This window comes from Budorcas taxicolor, chromosome 15, assembly GCF_023091745.1.
Source record: "Budorcas taxicolor isolate Tak-1 chromosome 15, Takin1.1, whole genome shotgun sequence".
Lineage (NCBI taxonomy): Eukaryota > Metazoa > Chordata > Mammalia > Artiodactyla > Bovidae > Budorcas > Budorcas taxicolor.
The window spans coordinates 48,900,573-48,922,567 of NC_068924.1; the positions used below are offsets into that span (position 1 = coordinate 48,900,573).

General features: G+C 42.0%; 1 protein-coding gene across 1 annotated transcript; it reads left to right on the top strand.

The window, feature by feature from the left end:
- The first annotated feature begins 12,270 nt into the window (after window positions 1-12,270).
- Window positions 12,271-13,224, top strand: LOC128060862 (olfactory receptor 52M1). The gene has a single exon (XM_052653225.1). It carries the CDS (start codon window positions 12,271-12,273, stop codon window positions 13,222-13,224), a length of 954 nt encoding a protein of 317 aa, XP_052509185.1.
- Window positions 13,225-21,995: the final 8,771 nt, after the last annotated feature.

The window sequence follows — 21,995 nt, forward strand, 5'->3', positions numbered from 1 at the left end:
AGTGACAGTTTACATGGTTGAGAAACAGAATAAAATGGGCAATGATGGAGTTAAAACAAAGGTGCTGATGTAGCACTATCAGAAATTGGAATAGAGCAACGGAACCCTCTCCTCTACTTGTCCCCTAACACTAAAGGGCCCCAAGCAAATTTACCCCAGTTCGAAAAACTTAAATTGTTGGAAGACAAAGATTATAATGAAATCTGACCAGGAAATGCAAGGGACAATTATTTGTCAGATTAATCAAGGCACAAATTTGAAGCCAATCAGGACCCTGTGGGGACATCCCAAGGGTTTTCTGTTTTCCTTGCTTGTTTTTGTTTTTAATTTAAAAAAAAAAAAAAACCTTTAGTCTCCTGTGTGTTAGTTGCTCAGTTGTGTCCAACTCTTTTGCAACCCTATGGACTGTAGCCTGCCAGGCTCCTCTGTCCATGGGATTCTCCAGGCAAGGATACTGGAGCGGGTTGCCATGCAGCCTGGAGGTTGCCTCCTGCATGGGATCTTCCCCACCCAGGGATCGAACCCTCATCTCTTAAATCTTCTGCACTGGCAGGCAGATTCTGTACCATTAGCACCATCTGAGAAGCCCATTAGTCTCCTAGACACTCTGAATTCCAAAGAGCAAACTTGACTCGTTATTAGAGAAGTGAGGAAATGCGGAAAAAAAGAACAATCACACACTTGAGTCATTTTTACAGAAACCAGGACCCCACCAGATAAAAACTGCTGACCAGGGCCACAGAGACCCAGTCAATCTGGAGCAAGAAGAGTGATGACTAAAATAACATGAATATTTTTTGCTTACGACGCAACCAATCAAAAGAACCCATAAGCTGATCATGAACTTAAGACCCTTTACTTTACTTTCAGTCTTTAAAACCCCTTTCCTGAAAGCCATCGGAAAGATTGGGGTTGTTGAGCATTAGCTGGTTATTCTCCTTGCTCAGTGTTCTACAAATAAACACTGTGATTTTCTTCATCACAACGCTGTGTCAGCAGATTAGCTTTGCTGTGTGTCAGGTGAGTGAAACTGGTTTGGCAACAATTTTGGTGATGACAAAGGCACTACCATCCTGAGTGGGCATTTGCCCATGGCACATTGGCACTGACTAGTGGCGGCTCTCAGGTTTTGTACAGAAGATGGGACCTTTGTTTCATGAACAGTCCCAAATGCTTGGGGCCATTGACATCCTTGGCTGATGCTGCTTTTGACTTTGTGATCAAGGAAAAAAGCCACTTGCTTGTTGAGATGCCTCTGATAAGTATCAGAGTTCATATGCACTGGCTCTGCATGTGATATTTTTCCTCTTAGTCATTTAGCTCTGTCTGTGATGGGGTATTGATTTGGGTGGGATTATTCCCTATTGCACTATGGAATCTAACCCTGAGAGACCTCCTTGTAGTTGCTCACTTGGTATTTGACAGCACCAGCTGTGAACAGCTAACACTAGGTAACTCAGAGCTCTGTCCCATTTTGTAGCTGGCTAGGGTGTATTTTCAGAGAAGGGAATGGCACCCTACTCCAGTACTCTTGCCTGGAAAATCCCATGGATGGAGGAGCCTGGTAAGCTGCGGTCCATAGGGTCACTGAGGGTCAGACACGACTGAGAGACTTCACTTTCTCGCGTCGGAGAATGAAATGGCAACCCACTCCAGTGTTCTTGCCTGGAGAATCCCAGGGATGGGGGAGCCTGGTGGGCTGCCGTCTATGGGGTCGCACAGAGCCGGACATGACTGAATTGACTTAGCAGCAGCAGGGTGTATTTTGAAGAGTTGGGAATTTTAGTTATGTACTCATGAAAAGAAATAAACTAGTGTTCTCTTCAAACATTGCTTTTCCTCAGTGCTCCTTAGGATCTGGAGAATAATGGCTCCCTAGTGGCACCCCACTCCAGTACTCTTGCCTGGAAAATCCCATGGATGGAGGAGCCTGTTAGGCTGCAGTCCATGGGGTCACTAAGAGCCGGACACAACTGAGCAACTTCACTTTCACGCATTGGAGAAGGACATGGCAACCCACTCCAGTATTCTTGCCTGGAGAATCCCAGGGATGGGGGAGCCTGGTGGGCTTACATCTATGGGGTTGCACAGAGTCAGACACAACTGAAGTGACTTAGCAGCAGCAGCAGCAGCAGCAGCAAGGTCTATCTAAATTGTAATACCTTCTACTAGAACTGTTTTGTTTTGTGAAAGGGGATAAAAATGGAGTGAAGTTCCTTATGTATAAACTTTTATGATGTATCAAAGGGAGACCTCAGAAAATGTAACATGCCCAGAATTATAATACAAAAGAAATTCCCTCCAATAAGCAAATATTAAAGTTGTATCCAGTTTATTTAAGTGATGAACCATTGAACAAATAAATGCTCCTACAGTACTGCCATGGCTTCCCAGGTGGCTCAGTGGTAAAGAATCCACCTGCCATGCAGGAGAAGTAGGTCCAATCCCTGGGTGGGAAAGATGCCCTGGAAAAGGAAGTGGCAACCCACTCCAGTATTTCTTGCCTAGAAAATCCGATGGACAGAGGAGCCTGGAGGGCTATAGTCTATCGTGTCGTAGAAGAGCTGGACATGATTTAGCAAACAAACAGCAGCACTGCTACTGTTGCATGGAGGGCAGAATGGGAAAAAGCAGGGCCTAGAGAACTTGATAGCAACTGACACACCCCTACCAGCTCTGGTGGAAGCTGAAGGAGGAGGAAACCACTTGTGGGGGAAAAGGACAGTCTCTCTCTCCTGTACCTGAGAGGGTACCCACTGGCCAGGGAGCCACTCTTGTTCAGACAGAACAGTTCCTGCTGAGACAGATTGCCACTGAAGGAATAAATGCCCAAGATCAGACAGCAAGATTTGTGTGGATATGCTCTTTTACCAACACCCCTGCCCCCAACGCTTTAGTTTTACTCTCGTTTTTCACATCAGACTTGTTCAACTAGAAAAATATGCCAAGTTATTGAATGACCTTAAAGGATAGAAAACTTATTCTCCATCTCTGCAACCCACAACTCAAGTTGGGCTGATGTTCAAAGTGTACTAACTACCCTGTTGACTGAAGAAGAGAGGAAGATGGTGCTAGAAAAGGCCTAGAAGAGGCAGATAACACTGCATGTTGCTGCCTGGGAATCCTACCTGAGCACCAGAAAAATGCAATTCCCACCACAGATCCAGTGTAAGACATAAATGACCTGGATTCTATGTACTAGAAGAGAAAGCTTTAACTAAGCATTAAAGAGAGGGAATCTTGGTGGGGCTCTGAAAAGGAGTGACAAAGAAGTTTTCATAAGGTGGAAGGACTGTGTCCAACGCCACCAGAAAATCCATCAGATTTGAAAGAATATCACAGGACTTCCCAGGTGGCACAGCAGTTAAGAATTCACTTGCCAATGCAGGAGATGCAAGAAACATGGGTTTGATCCCTGAGTGGGGAAGATCCCCTGGAGGAGGAAATAGCAGCTCACTCCAGTACTCCTGCCTGGACAATCCCATGAACAGAGGAGCCTGGGGGCAGCGAGCTGGGGCGAGGGTGTTGGCTACAGTCCATGGGGTTGCAAAGAGTCAGATATGACTGAGGACACACAAGGCATACTGCAATATGCAGGTCTGTGTCAAAATAATCTGAGAAATTTCAAGTTAGTTAACCAAATCCTTTGTGGCTCAGAGAATCCCAGAAATACAGCAAAAGTTGAAAAGACAAGTTGTTTTTGTTTCCAACTTTTTTTTTAAGACAACCCACAGAATGGGAGAAAATATTTGTAAATTTTGGAGACTAATCCTTTGTTGGTTGCATTGTTTGCAAACAGCTATGAAGTTCAATATCAATAAAACAACCCAAATCAAAAAATGAGAAGATGACCTAAATAGATATTTCTCCAAAGAAAACTTACAGACAGCCAACCAGAACATGGAAAGGTATTTAACATCGCTAATTACTCAGTTCAGTTCAGTCACTCAGTAGTGTCCGACTCTGCGACCCCATGAATCGCAGCACGCCAGGCCTCCCTGTCCATCACCAACTCCCAGATTTTACTCAGACTCACGTCCATCGAGTCAGTGATGCCATCCAGCCATCTCATTCTCTATCATCCCCCTTCTCCTCCTCAATCTCTCCCAGCATTAGAGTCTTTTCCAATGAGTCAACTCTTCCCATGAAGTGGCCAAAGTATTGCCGTTTCAGCTTTAGCATCAGTCCTTCCAATGAACACCCAGGACTGGTCTCCTTTAGGATGGACTGGTTGGATCTCCAACACCACAGTTCAAAAGCATCAATTCTTCAGTGCTCAGCTTTCTTCACAGTCCAACTCTCATATCCATACATGACCACTGGAAAAACCATAGCCTTGACTAGACGGACCTTTGTTGGCAAAGTAATGTCTCTTTTTAATATGCTATCTAGGTTTAATATGCTATTTAATATGCTAATATGCTATCATAACTTTCCTTCCAAGGAGTAAGCATCTTTTAATTTCATGGCTGCAATCACCATCTGCAGTGATTTTGGAGCCCCAAAAAATAAAGCCTGACACTGTTTCCCACTGTTTCCCCATCTATTTCCCATGAAGTGATGGGACCAGATGCCACGATCTTAGTTTTCTGAATGCTGAGCTTTAAGTCAACTTTTTCACTCTCCTCTTTCACTTTCAACAAGAGGCTCTTTAGTTCTTCTTCACTTTCTGCCATAAGGGTGGTGTCATCTGCATATGAGGTTATTGATATTTCTTCCGGCAATCTTGATTCCAGCTTGTGCTTCTTTCAGCCCAGCGTTTCTCATTATGTACTCTGCATAGAAGTTAAATAAGCATGGTAACAATATACAGCTTTGACATGCTCCTTTTCCTATTTGGAACCAGTCTGTTGTTCCATGTCCAGTACTAACTGTTGCTTCCTGACCTGTATATAGATTTCTCAAGAGGCAGGTCAGGTGGTCTGGTATTCCCATCTCTCTCAGAATTTTTCCAGTTTATTGTGATCCACACAGTCAAACGCTTTGGCATAGTCAATAAAGCAGAAATACATGTTTTTCTGGAACTCTCTTCCTTTTTCCATGATCCAGCGGATGTTGGCAATTTGATCTCTGGTTCCTGTGCCTTTTCTAAACCCAGCTTAAACATCTTGAAGTTCACAGTTCACGTATTGTTGAAGTCTGGCTTGGAGAATACTTAGCATTACTTTACTAGTGTGTGAGATGGGTGCAATTGTGTAGTAGTTTGAGCATTCTTTGGCATTGCCTTTCTTTGGGATTGGAATGAAAACTGACTTTTTCCAGTCCTGTGGCCACTGCTGAGTTTTCCATATTTGCTGGCATGTTGAGTGCAGCACTTTCACAGCATCATCTTTCAGGATTTGAAATAGCTCCACTGGAATTCCATCACCTCCACTAGCTTTGTTAGTAGTAATGCTTTCTAAGGCCCACTTGATTTCACATTCCAGAATGTCTGGCTCTAGGTGAGTGATCACACCATTGTGATTATTTTGGTCATGAAGATTTTTTTTGTACAGTTCTTCTGTGTATTCTTGCCACCTCTTAATATCTTCTGCTTCTGTTAGGTCCATACCATTCTTGTCCTTTATCAAGCTTTGACATGCTTGACATGCCCATCTTCACATGAAATGTTCCCTTGATATCTCTAATTATTAGAGAAATGCAAATCAAAACTAGAGTGAATAAACAGCAGCACTGCTAATGTTGGATGGAAGGAAATACAGGGGCTAGGGAACTTGATAGCAACTGACACACCCCTACCAACTCAGGTGGGACCTGAAGGAGGAAGAAACCACTGGAGTGAAAGAAAGATGGTCTCTTCCTCTGTACCTGACAAGGAACACACTTTGGCCAGGAAGCCACTCTTGGACAGGCAGAACAATTTCCACTGAGGCAGATTCCCACACCAGTTAGAATGGTCCTCATTAAGAATAGTCCTCATTAAAAAGTCTACAAACAATCCTGGAGAGGGTGTGAAGAGAAGGGAACCCTCCTACACTGTGGAATATAACTTTGTACAGTCACTATGGAGAACAGTAAGGAGGTTCCTTAAAAAAAGGAAAAAAAAAAAATAGAGCTACTCTATGATCCAGAAATCACACTCCCAGGCATATATCCAGAGAAAACATAGTTCAAAAGGATACATATACCACAATGTTCATTGCAGCACTGCTTACCATAGCCAACACATGGAAGCATCTTAAATGTCCATCGACAGGAATGGATAAAGATGTGATACATGTAAAAAATGGGTTATTACACAGCCTTTAAAAAGAATGAAATAATTTCATTTGCAGCAACATGGATGGACCTAGAGATTATTGTATTAAGTGAACTCAGACAGAAAGATAAAGTATTATATTGCCTATATATGGAATCTAAAAAAGCGATACAAATGAATTTACAGAAGGACTCACATACTTAGAGAATGAACTTATGGTTACCAGGGGAGAAATACTGGTGGGAAGGGATAGATTGAGAGTTTGAGATTGATATGTATATACTGCTGTATTTAAAGTAGATTACAAAGACCTACTGTGTAGCTCAGGGAATGCTCCTCAATATTCTGTAATACCCTAAAGTGCAAGAGAATCTGAAAGATACATACATACATATAACTGAATCACTTTGCTGTACATCTGAAACAGTTAATCAACTATGTTCCAATATAGAACACAAATTAAAAAAGATATTTAGTGACAAACGATGTTTTCCTTTGTTTTGTAGAGTCCAGTCTGCTATTAGTATCTCATTCTTGTCCCACAATGCCCTGTCCTAGACAGTGTTAGAATGAGCACAGATAATGTTTGCTTCCAAAGCTGATTACAAATCTGATTTAATGTATTTAAGATATAGACTATGGAGAAAGTTAACCTCTAATGCTCTTCTGCACCTCTTCATCAGTTGAGGAAGATTGTCTTGAGTTGGTCTGTAAAATCTATTAAAGGGAGAAACATTATTTTAAGCTTTAATATGACTCAGTTCAAATGCATTGACTTAGTGAATAGTTATTTCTAAACACCATGCGGAAATCATATACAACATAGGTCACCTATTTTTTTTTTTCAGTTCACAGATTGCTTGGTTTGTTATACACAGTTAGCACACAACACAAATTAAAGTGGGGGAAATAGAAGAAGAGGGCAAAGAACCACTTCCAGGAAAAGTCCAGGAAGGAGGCATCTTAGCATGAACATTGTCTCTGGTCCAACAAGAGGTCTCCCAACAAGGTGTGAGTGGGCGTTGCCTTCTGCTCCCATACAGCACTCAGCAGTGTGGGATCAGGTTCCCCAGCAAAGAGCCTTCAAGTCATAGCTCACCTACTAAACTCCAAAGGCAGAGCTGTATGGAATGAAATTTCTCCCTTTACTGGGTTGAGTGTATAACCTGTGCACAGGTTTGGAAGACACACTATGTATCAAAGCAACTACAAGCAGTTTTATATCGAAAGTAAAGTTTAAGGAGAGGGTGGGGAGCAAGTTTCTAGAAGTCTCTAGCTTTTCCTCAGGTTCCAGAGAAGTAGAATCCTCTAAAGAGTAAAAATCAGATTCTTTCTGTGTTGATTCCTCTTGATAGCTCCTGCCATCATCATATTGGCTCCCGGTCTGAAGGAGGCAGTTAAGGATGTATCTCCCAGGTTTAAACCTCCCAGGGTGAAACAAAAAGAAAGTGATGGTAATAACAATGCTATTTAAGTACCTGGTGTGATTGTTTCCTTACTAGCCTCTTTATATACAGTATCTCAATTATAATAATTGATATTTTAGAATACTACCAGAGATAAGTATTATTGCCACTTTAGGCTCGAGGAAGTGAAGCAACTTGTTCAAGTTTACACAGTGGGTATGTCACCAAGCTGGCTTGCAAATTCAAGCCACTGGAGCTTCAGAAGCCAGATTTTGTAACATGTCCTAAAGCATGATACCCCACAACCCATGAGAAGCCCATGAGGACAAAGCAGGAGGATAAGCCAAACTGAGAAATCGGGTTTTTTCCCTTCCTAAGAAACAGGATTTTAGGTTGGGAAGTCTAGGTTCAGAAAGCTGTAAAGGCCATGTACGGCTCCTTTCAAGTCCCCTGGGTCCTTCCCTCATACTGTAAACAGAGTGAGGGGCGAAGGCTGCAGTACCTCATCTGTAGGTAATAGCCATTTGTTTTGAGGTTAATTCCGGACTCTACCACCACTTCAAGTACTGGAAGGATGTCACACTTCCTTAGAGAGTGACAGGCAGACTGAGTTCTAATCCCAAGAAGATTCTTCATCCCTTCTCCAGAAAGGCCTTTCTGATTTCTACATGGTTTCCTTAGACTAGCTGCAGATTCCAGGTAGGCCATACAACTCACACGAGTAGCACTTGGACCCAAGTGATCATGACTCAGTTCAGAAGTCTGTCCTCAATAGACTTAAGATCTCTCTGGAACCCTGATATATGGTGTAGATAGCTCCATGTCCAAATATAGAAATCTGTCTATCCTTCTGGGAAAAAGCCTGCTATTTTCCTTCTCCACTGAGATAGTGGGAAGGTTACAAGTGGAATTCCCTTGACCCCTGATCAGAATGCTTGTAAGTACCAGGCCTCAGAGGCACTTGCAGAGCCCCAGGCTCTTGCTGACACTACCTATCCCAGGTAAGATACTCTTACAAGGAAAACCTAGAAAAGGAGTAAAAAGAATCAGTAAGCATTCCCAGGCTATAAGGAAGAACAGGCTTGGGAGCCTTCGGCCTCCAACTTTAAATCATGCTCCTGTATAAGCCTCTAAGACCTAGAGGGAAGGACTCCTCATGAAAGGGGACTTAGAAAGAGTGGAGTCCACAGAGTTATGCGCAAGGAGACTGAAGAGGACTCTAGTTTACTAGCCAGTACAAGACCCTGCAAAGTACCTCCAGGTGCTTTAAAAAGGCACAGTATATTTTATTCTCCTTTAACATAGCCAGGCACTATGTTAGTATAAGGATTACAACAGAGAATGAGAATAGACATGCTCCCTACTCTCACAGAACTGATATTCTGTCCAGGGAAACAGGCAGGTGAGCAGGCAATCTGGAATACTGTGTGTGCAGCACAAAGACAGGCCTCTTAGGCTGATACCTAAGTTGTGGCAGTGTGCCATGCATTAGCCAGGAGATGAAGATGAGTGTGCTATTCTAAAACCAGGAAAGAACAATCAGTAATTATTAGAAGTGAAAGAACATGACACATTTGGGACAGAAAAATTCAGCCATGTAAGAAAGATAGTGAGCAGGATGAGGATGCTAACTATTGTGGTTTGTGTTCACAGTATTTTGATATAGCTCAGGTGGGAGCTGTCCTGCTGTGAGCTCTTATACTCACAGCCCCACTGAACAGGAGCTGCAGTAGCCGTCTGTGGTATTTAAGGACTAAGGGCTCCCTTCAGACTAAAGAAACATAAGTTGAGTATTAGGGTCTTAGGGTCAGGATAAAGATAGCAAAGTTAACCCTAAGACTCAGTCCATCTCCATCCAGCAGGTGAAAAATATCCTCTCTGCCCTTGCCCAGGCACCAGTACCCTGTTCAGTTTCATGGTATTTCTGGAGATGAATAGGAAGAGGAAAACAGATGAAATGGAGGTGGAGCCTCTGTCAGGAAAACAGCTCTATGTTGTCAGGTATGAGGAAGGAAAGAGATAAATCAAATCCAGGGCTTGAGTCCAGTTTATAGGACTAAGGATATTTGGCTTGATCTAAGGAGGTCTGGCATATAGAAGAGCCCTGCCTACTTTTGAGAGAAACCAGTTCTTATGCCCATAATTCACTAGGTATAGACTTAGTCTCTTATGTAATTTGATCTGTGAGATCCTTCTACAACACATCTTTTCTGCCCAAACCTACAAAAGGAACAGTGGTATGACTCCCAGGGTATGACTCAGTAGTGATAGGACTCATCAGAAGTGGAAGACAGACACTGAGACAGCTTCCCCACTAACACAGGAGGAAGGTAATCACTGTAAGGAAGACAAACATCAGAACAGAAGACAAGTTCACTTGGTAAGTACCATTTATTTTTCCATTTAAAGACTTTTCCAGAAGGAAGCAAGATTTCTTAACATGGTTACACTTTATTTACAACATCCAGTTATGAAAGCCAGTAAATTAGGAGATATGGGTGAAGGAGACAAGTCTACTTTATTGTAAATCTAGAAATCATGGTCAAGATAACTTAGCCCTTGACAACCATGAGATTATAGCTCTTTTGCCTTTGGAGCTAGTTCCGTGAAGCTGTCCAATTTCAGATGTGTCCTAATGAGGAAGCAGGCAGCTTTGAGATGACCCTGGTGAAAATTGTACACTACTGCGATCTGGTCTGATATATCCAAAAAACAAGAGGCACAGTCAAGGGGGCAAGTGAAAAGGCCTGAAAAGGGATAAGAAAACTGACAAGGGATGGTGGAGACCCAAGACTAACCACAGGGAGAAGCATCACTTCACTTAGGCCAACCAGGTTAAGGTAAGATGCGTTGTCAGAACACAAGTGCAGGGAAAAGGGTCACTTTTCAGGAGCTGTGGCCTTTGGTAGAAAGTCACAGCACTGCCAAACGTGCCTGGCAGGAACGGAGATGGGGAGTAAGTTCTTATCTCTAGTCTCATCTTATCTCCTGCCTCATATTGGTGGAGACCACTTAGAAACCAGAGTATAAAACCACTTAGAGTAGAAACAACTTAGAAAAGCAGTAGTGCATAAGTGTCAGCTTCTGGGAACACAGAACAGGATCTGAGGGGACAGACAGAGAACAAACAGCACCATGGGGGAGAAACCAAGACAGGGTCCCTCCAGCCTGACTTCTAGCCTCGCCCTACCTCCTCACCTCAGTCACAGGCTGGTTCCTGTGCACTCCTTTCCTTCCCAGCCCCTTCACCTTTTTCCTTCTACTCTCAACACTTTCTCTGTCCTCATTCATAGTCATATCTAGGAGAACCTTGAAATGAGAGAAAGCACAGCTCACGCAGAGGAATTCTGTGGGATAAAGTCATTACCACCAGCTTACATGAGTTGTCACCTTCCCAGCACTTTGGCTACCTAGGGAGAGAAGTTCCAACGTTCTTTGAAGTTTATTGAATGCATCTTTGGTTTTACATATTAGTATTAACTGTTCAATAGTTTAGTCTTACTATGCCTCAGACACTGCCTTCTCCTTTAATCTTTATGACTTCTCTAGGACATACTACTTAAATTTCCTGTAGAATGAGGTCAACTGTATTTAATGAATGCGATAAAGAAATTTACCTCAAGCTCCTATTGCCAAGATCTGAAGTCAGGTGTGGAAAATTCCAAAGCTCAGACTGTTGACTGCTCTGCTATATTCATCCCAAGGAGGCTCAAGATATAGAAGACAAACTTTGTTACATGCTTCTTCCCTTGGCATTCCTCTAGTATACATAGGAACATATTCTGGTATGACACATTAGACCCTGAAAGTATATAAAACTATTTTCATGTCTTATTTCTAAATATATTTCTCCCCCTTAGCCCATTACTATGGACTCTGAGTAAGGGCATTTCTTTGGCCCAGTGTTCATATAGGTTTCATGCTACCCTGCCCTGAACGCTATCTTTCTCCTTCCTGGAGAGAACCCTCTCCATTTCTGGAATCTTCTCCTAATTTAGCCTCCAAGAAAGTCAGAGAGTCCTTGCAGGGATCTACCTTTGGGCAGACACACAAACTGCAGTCCACTCAGCTCTTACCTATCAGAAATCACTCCGTTCCACCCTTTGGAAAGTCGTCACCTGCCCACATCTATCTTGATTTGGCCTGCAGATTAAATACTTCAGCTCATTCAATAGCCAACACTGGCCCCAAGATTAAATTTTGATTTAGAATAGACTCTAGAGAGTTCCAGGGGGCTGTCACTTTATCTTTCAGCATCAATATATCTCTTATCAATGGAGCCTTCACTCTGAATCTTGCCAATACAACTCTGAGAAATACTTCAGAGAAGACCTACAGAGTTACATGAGTAAACAGTCACCTGTCTGCCTTAAGTTAATTTTTATTGATGCCATAACAGTACTCCTTGAGTCATACTGCATAAATATACTCCTACATTCCATTTAAATATGTGTTTTGTCTTGTGTTTGGTAAACTCATGGCATAACACAGTAATAACCTGCTGTGACATTATTCTGTAACTTCAAAGAAATTTTACAGAATCTTATACAGTCAGTGAGCCTATTCATTATTATAGGACCTAAGAATATTCTTTCCTTAATTCTGAGGGGAAAAAGCTCTATCATATTTTGGGACAAAAGTGAGAAAGTGCATTTGTAACTAGCCATGCTCACTTTTCATAATGTCTGCTTAGCACCCAGTTCCTTCCAGCTGACTGGCATTCCAGGACTGGAGTCCCTGCATACCTGGCTCTCCATCCCCTTCAGCTCCATGTACCTGGTAGCTGTGGTGGGAAATGTCACCATTCTGGCTGTGGTAAGGGTGGAGCATAGCCTGCACCAGCCCATGTACTTCTTTCTGTGCATGTTGGCTATCATTGACCTGGTTCTGTCTACTTCCACTATGCCCAAACTGCTGGGGATCTTCTGGTTTGGGGCTGGTGATATTGGGTTGGATGCCTGCTTGGCTCAGATGTTCCTCATTCACTGCTTTGCCACAGTGGAGTCAGGCATCTTCCTTGCTATGGCTTTTGACCGCTATGTAGCCATCTGCAACCCACTCCATCATACCACAGTGCTCACTCATACCATGGTGGGATGTTTGGGGATGGCTGCCCTCTGCCGGGGTATCCTCTACATTGGACCCCTGCCTCTGATGATCCGCCTACGGCTGCCTCTTTATAAAACCCGTGTTATCTCCCACTCCTACTGTGAGCACATGGCTGTGGTCACCTTGGCATGTGGTGACAGCAGGATCAACAATATCTATGGATTGAGCATTGGTTTTCTGGTCTTGATCCTGGACTCAGTGGCCATTACTGCCTCCTATGTGATGATTTTCAGAACCGTGATAGGGCTGGCTACTCCTGAGGCCAGGCTGAAAACACTGGGGACATGTGGTTCCCACATCTGTGCTATCCTGATCTTTTATGTTCCCATTGCTGTTTCTTCCCTCATTCACCGATTTGGTCACCAGGTGCTCCCTCCAATCCACACCTTGCTGGCCAACTTCTACCTCCTTATTCCTCCAATCCTCAATCCTATTGTCTATGCAGTCTGCACCAAGCAGATCCGGGAAAGACTTCTCCAAATTCTCAAGACAGAAACTAAGATCAAATGACTGATATTTCTCTTAAATAGACTCATGGAGAAAGCACTTACATATGGTGGGCAGTTTCCCATTTGGGAACTCCAGAAAGTCTGAGATGTTGGGTCCTGTGTTCTCTGGGTTTTGTAATTCCAAAGGAATGCTAAAAAAGGAAGCACAGACTTGTGGTTGCCAACGGGGAAAGCATGGGAGAGGAAGGGAGTAGGAGTTTGGGATTAGTACATGCAAATTATTATGTATAGAAAGATGAACAAGGTCCTACTGCATAGCTTATGGAACTATATTCAATATCCTGATAAACCATAATGGAAAAGTATAAGAATGTATATACATATGTATGGCTGAATCACTTTTGTACAGAATTTAACCCTGTAAATCAAGTATACATCAATAAATTTTAAAAAGATTGTATAGCTCTCAATTCTCAAGTATAGGTGTTTTTTCTACTTACTAAAGTATATTTAAGCTATAGAGATGGCAAAACAATGACAACATCAGTAACACAAGTAGCAGTGTTTATTCAGCACTTAATTCTTACAAATACACAGATATTTTCTGAAGTAGGTTGTATTGTTCACATTTTAAACACAGAGCAGAATACTTGCTTTGTGAACTATACAGAGCTTGACCTGCCTAGATCAAATGTCCTGTTTGGAGTTTATAACATATTGTGGTGTTACAGAATATTACTTACTGGCTTTAACACTTAAATCCTAAAAACTGGGTCATTTTATCAAAGTGGGCTTAGCTGCAACAAAAGCATTTTCTGATCTAAGCATTTAACAAATGAGATACTGTTGAAAGTTGTATTAAAAACAAGAAGCATTCTAGAAGACTGACTTGTAGGTCTGTTAGGTATGAGGAATACCACTCATGAAAAAATGGCCTAGAAAAGAAAAATCAGCTCAGAGCAGGACAATGAGTCTAGAAAATCGTGTCTCAGCATTGCCCTCATATCTTCCCCAAGGCTGCTCAACAAGGGGCCTGAAGCATGTGAGGACTCCATGGAAAGGAAATCCTTGCCCTTGCCACAGAAACTCTCATTAACCCTGATCCATCTGTAGGATCCCTGATCAAAATATGCTGTTTAGACAGATCACAAAATAAAGGGATGTGTGCTAGCATGTCTAGAAGCATTGACTTTACCCTCCGGATTAAATAACAGCCCAATATCTAGAAAATGGCTAATATATAGCACTTAGCTATCAATTTAAAGAGTCACTAATGTAATTCTTACAACCCCACTGTAAGGGCAGAAATTACTATATCTTGCAGGTGAGGAAACTGACGCTCCCAGAAGTGACATAAACCAAGAAGCGAACTTGGGGAGTTTTGAGAGGTAAAAAAAAAAAAACCTAGAAATTAAGATGTTTGCTTCTAATGTTAAAGCTTTTAGCCTTTTTAATCCTCCTTTACTTCATTTGGGAAAGAGCTGAAGACTACCTTTCAACTTCAGATGTATATGTGCTCACTCAGTTATGTCTGACTCTGTGACTCCATGGACTGTAGCCTGCCAGGCTCCTTTGTCCATGGGATTCTCCAGGTGAGAATATTGGATTGAGTTGCCATTTTCTTCTCCAGGGGATCTTCCCAACCCAGGGCCTGTGTCTCTTGGGCTTCCTGCATCGGCAGGCAGATTTTTTTTTTACCACATTCTTCAACGGTTTCCCAAGGTCAGATGATTGTGCATTTAACACTCCCAACACAACAGCCATTAGCTACAACCATTATTCTCAGAAACTGGAGAACACAGATCACCAAAGCAGTCTCCTCTCAGAGCAACAGAGGGTACAACTGGATTCTATCAATGTCCAATGACAAACTCCACAATTCCATAAAATAAAATAGGCAAGAAGATGTTGAATATACTAAGCTTCATGTATACAAACTGTCACTGGGCCTGATATAAATGGAAGTAGTCAAATGCAAAGAAAAGATCACTTCATGAGAATCAGAAAACATGACTTTCAGTTTTGCTTTGGCTATCCCAATTAATTGGAGTAATTCCACTTAATTTGAATAACTGGGGTTATCTAGAATGAGACATCTAGAATGTGTTCTAATTTAGTTTGAATTACATTCATATTTCCTCTAGAATCTCTAACTTCCATCCCATCACTCGATCATGGCATTTATTGTTCTTGAGTCTTATGTCTGAGTTTGAAGTCAAATACACTTAACTATAAATGAAGAAGCAACCATAAGCAAAGTTCTGTTTTACTCATTCCCACCATGGTTGGGGGCCAGGGGAAAATGTTTATAGGGCTCTCATGGACATTTCTGTGGAACACAAGAAAGGGCAAGACTCAGAACTCAGAACCACCTCTAAGACTAGTTTTAATATATCATCATACCACCAAGTTAACCTCAGGAGAAAAGTTAGAAATATTCTCTTTCAGTGCAGAACATTTTCTGAGAGTATCCTCAAGGGAGTTAAGACAACTTGAACCCAACTTATGGCATTCTTCCTCTGGAATTCAGGCTAGGAAGCGTGTTGGTGGCCATCAACAATGATACATACTTATTCTGGGTGTGGATTTGCCTTTCTTGACAACAGAGTCTTGGCCAGCACTCCTATTTGAGGGCTTCCTGAGTGCAATTCACAGGCAGGACATCCCCCATGACACAGTACTCAAAGAATAGACACTTCAGACAAGCAGGATAGGGCTCATGACCATGGGACCTACTGGTAGTATTACATTTCCTCACCAGCCAGAAGCAGCTGGCCTCACAGAATGCCAGAGCCATCATCTTAAAACACAGCTAAAAAGCAGTTCAACAGGCAGCACTTCACAGGGCACTTTGCAGAAGTAGAGTCCCAACCTTTAGAACATGGCCTATGAAATGAACCAGACCTCTACATGGTGCTAGCTCCCTAAAAAGAAGAAAACAGGAGTGTAGGAACAAAGGAGTAGATGCAGAAGTATTCCATGTATCACTCCCAATGATCTACTAAGGGAGTTTTTCTTCATTTCCCTGCAAATCTTCATCCTACAGGATTGGAAGTCATGGTCCTCAAAAGGTGGTAGACTCTTGCCAAGATACAGCAAGGGTTCTACTGAGCTACAAGTTACAGCTTACCATCAGGCTCCTCTGGACCCCTATGTTCAGGAACAAATAGCTGAGAAGGGAAATTAACATACTGGCAGGAGTAACTGAATTGACAAGAGAGGACTGCTTATAGAACATGTGCCAGGAAAAATTTGTATGTGCAGAAGTCAGGTCATCCCCTGGGGCATTTTGTCATGTTCCCTCAGTTAATTGTAACCATGAGTGTACATATGCAATAATCCCCAAATAAGAACCTGAATAAGGTTTCAGCCCCCTCAGGAATGAAGGTCTGGATCACTCTACAGGCAAGCCATCAAGATTCATGATGTTGACAGCTAAGGGTGAAGGGAATTCCAAATAGGAGAGAATGAGTTAACAGTTGTGGCTCTGAGCAGAATTTTAGAAACTGGGGCTACAGAGTTTATCCATAGCAAGAAAGGCCTGTGGAAACTATGGTGAAATTTCTCCTAAAATCTGAAGTAGATCTGTACAGTGTAAGAATGCATTGTAATGGCCATAAAACAAATGCATTTCAGATTTTACTGCAAGGAGCATATCTGATTGACAGCCTCAGTCATTGTGCTCTGGAGTTTATGACATTGCCTAAGGTCTGGTTATGAGCTGCTTCCAACCATTGGATGAGCACAGCGCTAATAAGGCACAGGTCTATTGTAGTGTGACACTGGATTCCCCATGAGCTCTGTTGGCTCACGATACAGCTTTGCCAAAGTGGTCTTAGAAATGATAGCTTATGGTGAACAATGTCAGAATCATGATCTCTGAAGATTTAGCTTCGGGACCAGAGACCAGTCTTGATCACTCAGGTCTCTTGTATGGCAGAAGTTTTATTACAGTGAAAAGAGACAGAGAAAGCTTCTGACATAGACATCAGGAGGTCAGCGAAGAGTGCCCCTTGGCATTGGCAAGTTGGTATAAACCCCCCACAAGTCTCCCCTTTCTGGGGCTGCCTTCAGTCATTACAAGTCACCATGCAACTGCAGAGCAGGGCTCATCACTTGCTTCACACAGAGCATGTCACTCAGTTACACAAGGACACCATAGAGTTAATAAAGTAGAAAACATATACTGAAAAAGCAGAGAGGCTAGAGCTCCAAGTGTTCTTACCGTGTCCTGAAGATCCTGGACGAGCCCACAAGATGATAGTTTATGGTGAATGGTATCAGATTCATGATCTCTGAAGAAGATTTAGCTTAGGGACCAGGGACCAGGCTTGATCACTTAGAGCTTTTGTGGAGCAGAATTTTATTAAAGTGAAAAGGGACAGAAAGGTTCTGACATAGATATCAGAAGGAAGATGGAGAGTTCCCCCCTCCCTAGTCTTAGCAAGGGAATTATATAGTTATTACAATAAATCAAAAGAATGTCTCAAGGTTGTAGAGATCATACCAGACCCATTCCCACAGTTTACATTTTACCATACCAGGATTAGTCAGAAGGTTTTCAAGAAGGAGAAACTGTCCTCAAGCAGGATACATTCTTTCTATATAATCCTTAGGAACGAATATAGAAAAAATAAAAGTTTGTCCTTTCCTCCTCCTTGAGAAGTCCAGACCCCTATCTCCTCCTTGTGAGCCCCAGACCCCTTTCTCCTTCAGGGACCCCAAACTTATCAACCTGCCTAGGAACTGACTCTCTCATTAATACACTCAAGTCTAAGACTTTTCTTCTCTTTCCTCCTTCCCTCTCATATCATAACTGCATTGGGATTTCATGGTTCCTCCAGCCTCAGGATTCCTCTCTCTTACTTCCTGAGCATTTAGATGTGTCTACTTCTGACACTAATTTAATGTACCCTCAGAGTGCAAATTCTAATGCAAGTATGGCAACTCCAACTGAAAAATCAACTTGTGTTCACAGGTCAGTCCTGTGGGGAAAGCTAATACCTCTGACTATACACCTGATGGAGAAAATGTTTACATACTGAGATATAGGGAAGTTTTTTTGGCTTATACATGGTTCAGCTTGAATACGGTGTGAACTCAAACCACTTCATTCATGACCTATGAAACACACAGCACATGGCCTTTAACCATTAAGGAGAAGAATGTCCATTTCAAAGCAAAGGATGACTCCCTTCCTGTGGTTTTCATGTTAACTCTCTTTCAAAGGTAAAGTTTTCTTCCCAGACACCAAGGCTCTGTTGTCTCACTGTATACATACATACTGTCTCTTTTGAAACTTTGAATATTTGCATGTCACATTTATACCTTATCAGATCAGAAAAAGGAACATGAAACTATGTGGAAACACAAACTGAGCAGTTTCTTGTATGGAGAGGCTATCTCCTAGGCTACAGTCTTCAGTTTAGCTCAAGAAACTCTTTCCTGTTTTAGGTTGTTTATTACATCTATCAATAAGCTCCTGATGAGATTCTTCTGAAAGACTGCTCTCAGACCTTGGGAAATGAAAGCTGTGTAACTGTCACGATCCTCAATACATAGATTACCAATGCTTTTTTTTCCTTACCCTGAAACAGAAAACAGGAGGGATTTTCTAGTGCAGATAAATCTGAAGGATTTTGTTTCAAAAGTGTCCTCAATGTCCTCAAACATTCAAGTTCAATATACAACTGAAGCAGAGCAGCTACCTTGAACTTAACAGGCATTTTCACCATTCACTTGGTGACTCAGCTGGTGAAGACTCTGCCTGCAATACGGAAGACCTGGGTTCAACCCCTGGGTTGGGAAGATCCCCTGGGGAAGGAACCACTACCATTCCAGTATTTTGGCTGGAGAATTTCATGGAGTCACAAAGAGTCAGACACCACTGAGTGACTTTCACTATTCACAATGCTTTATAACAGGGGTCCCCAACCTCTGGGATATAATGCCTCATAATCTGAGGTGAAGCTGATGTAATAAAGTGCACAATAGATGTAATGCTCTTGAATCATCCCCAAACCATCCCCTACCCCGTCCATAGAAAAATTGTCTTCCAGGAAACTGGTCAATGGTGCCCAAAAGCTGGGGATCGCTGCCTTATTAGAAGGGAGGCAGTCACAAGAATAGCTTGAGACTGCTCTAGACTTGCAGATTGAGGAAACTCAGCTGAGACAATGTCAGTTTTCCCCATAACAGCTTATTTTTAAGTGTCTGACTACTACCATTGAGTTACCACTTTGAGTTTTCATTCATAAGTTGCTCCTCCCTCTCACTCCCATCTGTTGTACGCAGAACATATGGGAAGAGAGTATAAAGGATATATTACTAACTGCTTGGCCCTTGTCAGGACAAGACTTCTGAACAGCTCTGGATTTTTAGATGAAGCAGACTAAAATACCGCTGAAGGTACCTCAGCAAGTTGTGTGGATGACCAATGTGAGTTGTTTGGACTTTCTTCTGACATGAAGGCCTCTTTCTCCATCTGTTCTCAGAGGTTTGCCCTGTCTTCATCTCTACTGAGCCTACTCTGAAAGTACCTGTTACTTATTTAATAGCTATTACCTAAAGGAACACTCAGCCCCAAACCTAAACTTTGATATTAGAACATTTATAACTCATAGAATGATCTTCACCCATTTTGGTTCACAACCACAAGTATTAGTGCCCCCAGCCTTCTTATACTGTTAGGACTGACAAGTTACACAAGAACATTTCTGCCCACAAGTCTGCTTTCTATTAGTAAGTTTTTTTCTTTTGTTTTGTAGGGAAAGGGAAGATTTACTGTCTGTGTGTGGTGCTTCAGAGTTTATCCTAGCTTGACAGCTGCAGTTTTAGAATTCTCAGCCTCTATAATTGCATAAACCAGTTCCTTGTAATAGCTTTCATATGCTTACTTTATTGAACCTGTTCCCTGGGGAACTGAGTTATCCACAATACGGTAACTATAATAATTTAAACTGCATGCCCACACAGAGCCCTTTCTATTTTCCATCTGTTCTTGAACTTCTCTCAATCCAGATAAGTCCCTATGACCCCAAATATCCTATGCTGGTCTTTTAGGATGAGCAACTTTTGATTCCCCTTTTTCCTCTTGATTGAGGACCAGTTTGGTGGAGAGGAAACTAGGCGGAGGACTCCCAGATTTCTGAGACTCAAGTGTAGTTGTTTGTTTTCATTAAAAGTGTAGGAATTTTAAGTTTATACCTTTAACACACTGTGTATGTTAACTGGATTTGTTCTTTGGTTTCTAGACCTCTCTCCCTTTGACCTTGCAAGTTCAGGCTTGAGGAAGTCACCCATTGACTTCAAGCACCAGACAAAGGAAGGAGTCTATTATCCCTGGTCAGGGTTTTCATTCAACACAGGTTTCCCAATGAGGACACTGAGTTCAACTTGAGATTTCAATGAGGACATTGAGATCAACTTAAGCCCAACAAGATTACCCAGCTGTTGAGACAGATGTCTACATGGTAGAAAGTTCTTTTCCTTTTTAAGAAAATTATATAACTTTTTACTTTGTATAGAGGTGTAGCCAGTTAACAAACAATGTCATGATAGTTGCAGGTGAACAGTGAAGGGATTCAGTCATGCATATACATGTATCCCTTCTCCCCCAAACTCCCTTCCCATCCAGCCTGGTATATAACATTGAGCAGAGTTCCAGGTGCTATATAGTAGGCCCTTATTGGTTATCCATTTTAACTACAACAGTGTGTATATGCTCATCCCAAACTCCCTAACTACCCCTTCCCCATATACTTTCCCCTGGAAACCATTAGCTCTTTTTTTTTTTTAATTTTTATTTTTATTTTACTTTACAATACTGTATTGGTTTTGCCATACATTGACATGAATCCACCACGGGTGTACATGCATTCCCAAACATGAACCCCCCTCCCACCTCCCTCCCCATAACATCTCTCTGGGTCATCCCCATGCACCAGCCCCAAGCATGCTGTATCCTGCATCGGACATAGACTGGCGATTCGATTCTTACATGATAGTATACATGTTTCAACAACCCAAAACCTGTGGGACACTATAAAAGCAGTGCTAAGAGGAAAGTTCATAGCAATGCAGGCATACCTCAAGAAACAAGAAAAAAGTGAAATAAGCAACTAGCTCTTTCTTGAAATCTGTAAGTCTGTTTTTTAAGTTCATTTGTATCATATGTCTTTTTAGATTTCACATATAAGGGATTCATGTAATATTTCTCCTTCTCAGACTGATATTTCTGAGTCTCCACATTTATAGTGAGGCAGTGGTTTCAGAAATAGCTCATCTCATGAACTTCATTGAAAAATGTTGGAATAACTTATTGCTGAATGAGGACTCATGATCAGGTGTGAAGGCTGAGCAGAATGGCAATTGGGTACATAACTAGATAGCTTAACCATGTCATTCCCCAAACTCAGTCCATCCTATGAGTCTGTCAACCAAATTCCATGAGCTGGTTCAATTTTCCTGCTAACTGGCAGAGTAACTACCACGTTGTCAGTGTTAATTTGGCATTGCTTCCTGGGGTAGAAGGATTCTTGGACATATAGGCTTTTTCTAAACCTCCACTGTATCAAGAAACTCCAGACTCAAAACTAAAACCTTCCTGGCACCTGAATGCCAGCTTAAACTCAGTGCTGCCCATGCTCTCACCTGGAACATGGTTATTTTCATCCTTGACTTGCAACCCACTCTATTCAGGTGATCCTCTACTCTTTCCATGAGTGTTCTGTGGCTCAACACATTGAAGTATGTTCTGCTACTAGAATGTTTTAGCTGTTGTTCATACAAAGGTGAACATGTTCAATATAACTAACAGTCTAGCAGGAGAAA